The following is a 9,182-nucleotide window of genomic DNA, read 5'->3' on the forward strand; positions in this document are numbered from 1 at the left end:
ACGTTCTCAGTGGATCCGCGTTATACCTTGATCTATTAGCCATGTTATCAGTGGATATAAGTTATGAGTTGATGTATTATTCACGTTATCATTGGATATACGTTATACGTTGACGTTATCGATGGATTTGCGTTATCCGTTGATGTATTATCCACGTTATCCATGGATCTGCGTTACACATTCATGTATTGTCTACGTAATCAGTGGATATGCGTTATAGGTCAATGAATTATCCACTTTATCATTGCATTCGATGATGTTCTATCCACGTTATCAGTGGCTATACGTAATCCCATGACGTATTATCCACGTAATCAGTGGATATGTGTTATACATTGATCTAATATCCACGTTGTCAGTGGATATGCGTTATACGTCGATGTATTATCCACGTTATCAACGGATATACGTTATACGTTGATATATTATCCACGTTATCGGTGGATTCTACGTTGATGTATTATCTAGGTTAACAGTGGATAGGCATAATACGTTGATCTATTAGCCACGTTATCAGTGGATGGGTGTTATACGTTGATCTATTATCCACGTTATCAGCGGATATGCCTTATACGTTGATGTATTATTCACGTTATCGGTGGATTTGCGTTATCCGTTGATGCATTATCCCCGTTATCAATGGATCCGCGTAACACATTCATGTATTATCTACGTAATCATTGGATATGCGTTATCCGTTGATGCATTATTGTATTGTATTGGTGTATTGTCCACGTTATCAGTGGATATGCGTTATATCTTGATATGTTATTCACATTTTCAGTGGATCCGCGTTATACGTTGATTTATTATCTATGTTGTCTGTGGATATTCGTTATGCGTTGATGCATTATCCCCGTTATCAGTTGGTCCTCGTTATACATGGATGTATTATTCACGTTATCGGTGGATTTGCGTTATCCGTTGATGCATTATCCCCGTTATCAATGGATCCGCGTAACACATTCATGTATTATCTACGTAATCATTGGATATGCGTTATCCGTTGATGCATTATCCATTTTATCAGTGCATTCGATGATGTATTGTACACGTCATCAGTGGAAATGCGTTATCCGTTTGCACGTTATCCACGTTGTCAGTGAATCCGCGTTACACTTTCATGTATTATCTACGTAATCAGTGGATATGCGTTGTCCGTCGATGTATTATCCACGCTATCAGTGGATATGCGATATCCTTTGATGTCTTAGCCATGTTATAATTGGATTTGCGTTCTACGTTGATGTATTATCTAAGTTAACAGGGGATATGCGTTATCCGTGGATGTATTATCCATGTTATCAGTGGATATGCGTTATCCGTTGTTGTATTGTCCACGTTGTCAGTGAATTCGACGATGTTCTATCCACGTTATCAGTGATTATGCGTTATCCGTCGATGTATTATCCACGTCATCAGTGCATACATATGTGATATCCTTTCATGTATTTGAAATGTTATAAGTGGATCTGCGATCTGTGTTCTACGTTGTAGGTAGAACAGTGGATATGCGTTATCCGTGGATGTATTATCCATGTTATTAGTGGATATGCGTTATCCGTCGATGTATTATCTACGTAATCAGTGAATATGTGTTATCCGCCGATGTATTTTCCAAGTTATCAGTGGATATGCATTATCCGTTGATGTATTATCGATGTTATAAGTGGATTCCATGATTTACTATCCACGTAATCAATGGATATGCGTTATATGTTGATGTAGTATCCACATTATCAGTGAATCCACGTTATACGTTGCTCTATTATTTACGTTAACAGTGGATATGCGTATGTTGTATGATGTATGTTGATGTATATTAGCGTTATACGTTAATGTACTATCCATTTATCGGTGGGAATATTAACAGCGATACCAGTGGAATCCGTAACATTTAATCCGACAAATGGAAAATTTGTTTCAACAAATTGGTAATGTTATGCGTCACATTGATCATTTACGAAATTAATTTTATCCGAATGTATAATTTTGTCTGATGAATGGATAGTTTTATCCGCGCGCATAATTTTGTGTGATGAATGAATAATTTTATCTGATCAATTGTTAATTTTATCCGAGAAGGGATAATTTTTCGGGATGAATATATCATTTTATCCGGCAATTTCTCCATATACTTATATCTGATGGTGAATGTTTTGTTCGCTTTATTCGGTTATGTATTATCCACGTTATCAATGGATCAGCGGTATATGTTGATTTATTATCCAAATCATCAGTGGATCTGCGTTATACGTTGGTGTATTATCCACGTTTTCTGTTGATGCATTATCCACATTATCATTGGATATATAATGAGTATTCGCATCAGAATTTTTATCCGCTTTATCGGAGGAAATAATATTCACATTATCGATGGATATATTATCGGATACATGTATGTTATATATACACAGTCATAAGTTGTTATATTTTCCGCGTCATCGGTCGATCTATTATCCACACTACCAGTAAAGAATTATCAAAAGATAAATATGAATGATGAGGCCACTGTAGCTCAAAGGTTAGTATCTAAGCCATCTGAGTGGTAGAGTTCCTGGATTTGGACACTCAACAGAATCAAGCAGACGAAAGATAGAACACAAAAAACTGCTACAACAACAACAACCATACAATCACAGAATATATTATCCACATTATCACGATAATAGGTCGAATAATAAAAAAAATCCAATATCAACAAATAAATATACAATAGAAAATAATTCGATAATGGGATCGGAAAATCCTATCGCTCATTATTTTTAAAAGCATTCTTTAGATGACAATCTTTTAAACTCTGTGAGAGCAACTTATTTATTTGGTATAAAGGCTTAGACACTTTCTTCTGTGTCTGGCCATAAAGCCCAGCCGGCATAATAGCCAAAGTTCTTTGGCTGTTTTTGGCAATATAATGACGATAAGGCCGTTAATAATTTGATTAAAAATAATCTGCTTATTTATTATCTTACGCCCAATCATTTTGGGTTTTGTGTCACTCCGTCCAGGAAAAACTTTTCTTTTTCAACGAAAAAACTATCAAAGTAAATATACGATTATTATAGTCAGTTTATACGGCACATCCTTATCACACTCACCGTGTGTAAGTTGATTATGTTGATTAGTGCTTTTGTCATAAACGGTACGTCGATTTTTTCTTTTTTTTAATATTCCATATTTTACTTCTTTTTTTATAACTTTATTTTGGATAGAAAGTATTCTTTAATATCTGTCAAGTAATGATTGCACATATCTGTGTAAACGGTAATCGAAAGACGCCAATCAACGAAAAAATCGAATGATATTCATTTTTCAGCCATGACTGAGGGTTATGTATACATTTGACGCATACACCCTTATTTTCACCAATCCTTATACAATGACTACGCTTCGTGATGTGCCATGTTAAGTCCCCATTAGAGTTCTGGTAAGATCATACCCAAATTGTAATCAGCTGTTTGTATTACCCTAACTCCATTAATATACCTTGCAAATTTACCTTCTATGCCCGATTACCAAACACCCGAATATTACTCACACACACACCTACTCATATATCAGCTGGCCGCCACATTTCAATTTTGTTACTTTCTATCGTCGGTTTAACCACTCTTGGGCAAACAGACTACAGATTAAACTCATTTCTTTTTTTGTTTATCCATCTCGTTGTCTGTATTAACATTTAAGGTATTACGAAATGACTAAACAAATTTCGTCAGATAAAACTTTTATTTTATGCTTTATTAGTATTTCTCAACATGACGGAGGAGTTAATTGTGAAATTTCAATCGCTTGGAATGAGCGAACAAAAAGCTAAAGAAACGGCCAAAAATGCAAATGTGAGTAAAAATTTACAACTGGCCTTGGAACACTGCAAGGGGGCATCCTTGGGCGATGGTGTGGGAATGCTACTGTATCATATGGCCACAAAAATAAAACCTCAATGTGCTGAGCATATGCCCTTGCTGGTACGTTATATTGTGGAGAAAAAATTGGATACCACAATGCGGATAGATGCCGCTTTGGAGTACATATTGAAGAGTGCGGTACAGAAAAAGAGCCAAGCCATTGATATGGCCGAGCTTGACAAGGAATGTGGTGTGGGTGTGGTGGTAACACCCGAAGAAATTGAAAATGTTGTGCAGAAACAAGTGGCTAAGTACAAGGATGCATTGTTAGAGCAGCGTTATCATTTTAACTCTTTTAAAATCATGCAGGAAGTAAGGGAACAATTGAAATGGGCCGATGCCAAGAGTGTGAAGGCTGCCATCGATGTTGAAATCTTTGACTTGCTTGGACCCAAAACCGAGGAAGATTTGAAGCCATTGGCAAAGGGAGATAAGAAGAAGGAAAAGCCTAAGAATGTAGAAAGCAAATCAAGCGGTGGCAAGGCTGCTGCTGCAGGGAAAGATGATGAAACAGTTTCCGATGGAGCCAATACCATAGCCGAACTAATGAAGACTAAGGTTCATTTTCATGCTCCTGGTGAAAATTACAAGACTGATGGCTATGTGGTCACAGACAATACCGAACGTTTATTAAGAGAGCACCTGAAAGCCACTGGCGGACGAGTGCAGACACGTTTCCCTCCCGAGCCAAATGGTATTCTGCACATTGGCCATGCCAAGGCAATTAACATTAACTTTGGTTATGCCGCTGCCCATAATGGCGTTTGTTATTTGCGTTACGATGACACGAATCCTGAAAAAGAAGAGGAAAAATTCTTTGTTGGCATTAAAGATATGGTAGAATGGTTGGGTTATAAACCGTACAAAATCACCCACTCCTCCGATAACTTCCAACAGCTGTACGAATGGGCTGTTGTTCTCATACGTAAAGGCTTGGCATATGTCTGTCATCAGACAGCAGATGAAATGAAGGGTTTTAATCCAAAACCCAGTCAGTGGAGAGATCGCCCTATTGAGGAGTCTCTGCAACTCTTTGAAGATATGAAAAATGGCAAGATCGATGAAGGAGCCGCAACGCTGAGACTCAAAGTAACATTAGAAGAAGGAAAAGTGGACCCAGTGGCATATCGCATAAAATTCATTGCTCATCACCGCACGGGCAATAAGTGGTGCATATACCCCACCTATGACTACACACACTGTCTATGTGATTCTTTGGAAAATATTACTCACTCTTTGTGCACAAAGGAATTTCAATCAAGAAGATCGTCCTACTACTGGCTGTGCAATGCTTTGGATATCTATTGCCCGGTGCAATGGGAATATGGACGTTTGAATATGAACTATGCCTTGGTGTCTAAACGTAAAATAGGAAAACTTATTACCGAGAAAATTGTTAACGATTGGGATGATCCACGCCTATTCACATTGACTGCTTTGAGAAGACGAGGTTTCCCCGCCGAAGCTATCAATAACTTCTGTGCCCAAATGGGTGTTACCGGAGCTCAAATATCTGTTGATCCTACCATGTTGGAGGCTTCAGTGAGAGATGTACTAAACGTTACAGCCCCAAGGCGTTTGGTTGTTATTGAACCTTTGAAAGTTACTTTAGAAAATTTCCCTCATGCTGCAGCTGTTGAAATTGATGTGCCCAACTTCCCGCAAAATCCTGATTTGGGTTCACACAAAATGATATTGGATCGTGTTGTGTACATCGAACAAAGCGATTTCAAATCAGATCCCGAAAAAGGCTATAGACGCTTAGCTCCTGGCCAATCGGTGGGCTTGAGACATGCAAATTTGGTTATAACTCTAAAAGAGGTAAAAAAGAATGCTGCTGGTCAGGTTTCTGAACTTGTGTGTGAATGCCAACCTACTGAAACGGCAGAAAAGCCCAAAGCGTTTATACAATGGGTTTCACAGCCGATACAGATCGAAGTACGGCTTTACGAGTTGCTGTTTAAACACAAAAACCCCGAGGATCCCAATGAAGTTCCTGGGGGATTTTTATCCGACATCAGTCCTAATTCGATGAGCACAATGCAATCGTTTGCAGATCGGTCGTTGGCCAACTGCAAGGTATTTGATAAATTCCAATTTGAACGTATTGGTTTCTTTTCGGTAGATCCGGATACTACTAAGGAAAAAATTGTCTTCAACCGCACTGTGGGCCTTAAGGAAGATGCCGGCAAGAAATAATTTGAATGATAGATTGCAAGTTTTTTAAAAACGTCCTAATTATTAAAAATGGATTATATTCTTAAACGAGGTGACAAAACAGATTTCTAGTGAACTGAAATTAGTTTTGTGTACTAAAAAATAAATAAAATTTAAAAAATAAAAAAAAAATTTACTATTCTTATTTGAAACAATGTTGATGTAGCAGTGTGTTGTACACTGAGGCGGCAGCCCTTGCCGATGGATAACTCCATCGGGTCAATCCGGTACGTACAACCGGCTGCCATGGGATTGCTGAAACAATGTTGTGTTTGTATTTGTATTTATTTTATTATTTTTACTTTAAAATTTCCCAGGAAACTGACATAAAAGTCCAAAATGTGCAATCATTTAAATTACCAGACGGTGGCACACTCTCTTACTGACAGGCCAACCAGCTTCCTAAAAGAGAAATACCTATACATCTTGGCATAGGTAAGGAAAAGGTTATTTTTACTTCCAAGTGGTGGACCTATAGCAGAGGACGCCAATAGACTTTCCACATGTCTAGGATAAAATTTTAAAGGGTGACTACATTTTTGTCTACATTTGTTCTTCATTTAACCTTGCAAATTATCCATTAGGCTTTTAAACTTAAAAATTCATAACAAATGGCTGTTTATTAAAATACAAAAGAGGTTTACAGAATAGTTTCCACACATTTTTAAATTATTTTTAAAAATATATAGTCTTCACTTTTTACCCTCTACCATAATGATATGGTAGCCAAATTTCGTTTTTACTGGAGGATCTGTATAGACGGGATTATTGACTGTTGATATAGGCAGAGCAAATGCAGCATCCTGGAAGGGACCCACCATAGCGCCTCTAATCTGCCAGCCTAAATCGCCACCTTGGCGAGCTTTGTCTTCGCTGTAGGCGGCCGCCACTTCAGGAAACTTCTGGCCAGCTTTCAATTTTTCCATAGCTTCCATTATTTTGCCTTGCTTTTCACATAAAATGTGTCGCACTTTAACAGCATTGCCCCCCTTCTTTTCCTTGCCTAAAGTTGTAGTCGTAGAACTAATAAAATGTAAACAAAAGATGTACCTAGTGCAAAAACCAACCTCCTTTATCCTCAGCTGCTCCACCGGAAGCTCCTTTCTTACCACCAGCCGCCCCTTTGTTATCCTTGCCTTTTGCATCTTTCTTTGGAGGCATATTTTATATATTAAATATATATATTTATCTTTTTACGGATTCGACAAATTGCCAAAAACTCGCCGGGCCACATAGGTTATGTTAAATGCAAGACACAAGTTATTTGAAACTGTAAGTTAACGTAACGTAACGTCACATTAGGAGACATTTATGTGGTTCGCAAAATATTTTTAACCACCACGAACGAACGAGTTATTTGCGCATTTAAGTAACCAATGACCATCACAAAACCGTGGGAATTGGTCTTATGGACCGGAACGAACTTGCTCACTATAGGTACTTGACGAAGATCACTATCTCCACATGCAAATATGCGGCTACTACAACAAGAACAATATGTTTTTATATTCTGTTCGCATTGCTACAGGTTGTTGTTGTAGCGGTGTGTTGTACAATGGGGCGGCAGCCCTGACGAAGGACTCCATCAGGTCAATCCGGTACGTACAACCCAAGATATATATTCATTTACAGGTACTGGCAGTTGCCCAACAACAAAATATTGAGTCCACTATCTGTCAAAACCAGTGATTAGTGCGACTCTGATTTTGAGTATGTTACTGGTTTGCGCCATTTGTTCTTTGTTTTTGAGTTGTGGTTCTTAACTGTAATACACACACACAATCTTTCGTCTGCTTGATTCTGTTGAGTATCCAGATCCAGGAACACTTCTACTAAGATAGGGTTCGTCCAGTGGGGTCTGGGTCTGAGACGAGTGGGTCTGGCTGTGAAGTTAAACGTGTATCATGTAGTCCCTGGTCACAATCGGGACACACATCCTGCACGTTGGCATCAATCCTTGCTCTGTAGGAATTGAGGCGGCGGCATCAGCCGGATCGTTATTGAGCCAGAACTAATCTGGCTTGCTGGGGACGGTCAATTTCTTCAGGCGCAATGGGTGGCGTTCGTTCTCCAAGGACCACATTCACCCTGTAGCTATTCACCGCATCTGCATGAATGTTCTCCAAGGCGGATTTAAACAAGTGGTTATTAATAGCTGTTCGCTCCTAAATTTGTTTGCGTGTGTTGGCAAAACGACGATCAGCTTGATGGCAATATGGCGGATTGGCGCGGGCTATGTTTGTAGTGTAGTTTACATTTCTTTTGCAGGCAAAGTTCGCAAATGAATTCCATTAATTTAGTTTTAGCAAGTTTGTGTAATTTAGTAACACGAGAACATACTTATAACGAATAAAAAAACGTGTTTCAAATTTTGAAATTTACAGAAACTTAAAGCCCTGTAATACTTTTAAGAACTATAGTCCCTATTGAAGAATCTGTAAAGATAGCTGCTCACCTTTTTGTTGGCTTCCATTTTCACTGTTGTTTCTGTTGGTTTACACTTTTATATTTATCCATATTCGTATTTGTCACTTTTATATCGTTTGGGCACTTGTCAAGTCTTTATCGTTTGGGCACTTGTCCCGTCTTTAACCAGTTAGCTTTGTTCATCACCAGTTCAACTTTCATCCTCTGATCACACAACTAGTAAAGCTGAGTATGCACCTCTAGCAAAATTTTTGGTTGCAGCCATAACATTTATGTTCCCACTGAAAAATAGTTGTGTAGAGTACAATATGTGACACATATCGATTTATAATTTTTAATCATTTTTGGCTAATAAAATACATATGTGCTGTAATTAATCGTTTTTATTTGCAGATAAATTTATTGCATCTTGCATGGAGCTATTAAAACACACTTTCATTCGTAGTTGCAAGAAAAAATTCACCATGCCTATTGTGTCACTTTCTTACGCAAAGAGAATTTCATTTGAGCTGCGTGCTGCAAACGAAATTTTCTGATCACACCACTAGTAAAGCTAAGTATGCAACTCTAGCAAAGTTTTCGGTTGCAGCCATAAAATTTAAATTTATGTCGCCACTGAAAAATAGTTAT

At 38.1% G+C, this 9,182-nt stretch overlaps 2 protein-coding genes across 2 annotated transcripts; one reads left to right on the forward strand and one right to left on the reverse strand.

Moving 5' to 3' along the window:
* The first annotated feature begins 3,563 nt into the window (after positions 1 to 3,563).
* Positions 3,564 to 6,280, forward strand: LOC106090847 (probable glutamine--tRNA ligase). The gene is made up of 2 exons (XM_013257184.2): positions 3,564 to 3,687; positions 3,748 to 6,280. The coding sequence occupies exon 2, from the start codon at positions 3,759 to 3,761 to the stop codon at positions 6,105 to 6,107; it is 2,349 nt and encodes a 782-aa protein (XP_013112638.1). The 5' UTR covers positions 3,564 to 3,687; positions 3,748 to 3,758; the 3' UTR covers positions 6,108 to 6,280.
* Positions 6,281 to 6,719: 439 nt separating this feature from the next.
* On the reverse strand, positions 6,720 to 7,367 carry LOC106090858 (peptidyl-prolyl cis-trans isomerase NIMA-interacting 4). The gene is made up of 2 exons (XM_013257196.2): positions 7,193 to 7,367; positions 6,720 to 7,128 (listed from the first exon to the last, which is right to left on the reverse strand). The coding sequence occupies exons 1-2, from the start codon at positions 7,284 to 7,286 to the stop codon at positions 6,818 to 6,820; spliced, it is 405 nt and encodes a 134-aa protein (XP_013112650.1). The 5' UTR covers positions 7,287 to 7,367; the 3' UTR covers positions 6,720 to 6,817.
* Positions 7,368 to 9,182: the final 1,815 nt, after the last annotated feature.

This window comes from Stomoxys calcitrans, chromosome 2, assembly GCF_963082655.1.
Source record: "Stomoxys calcitrans chromosome 2, idStoCalc2.1, whole genome shotgun sequence".
Lineage (NCBI taxonomy): Eukaryota > Metazoa > Arthropoda > Insecta > Diptera > Muscidae > Stomoxys > Stomoxys calcitrans.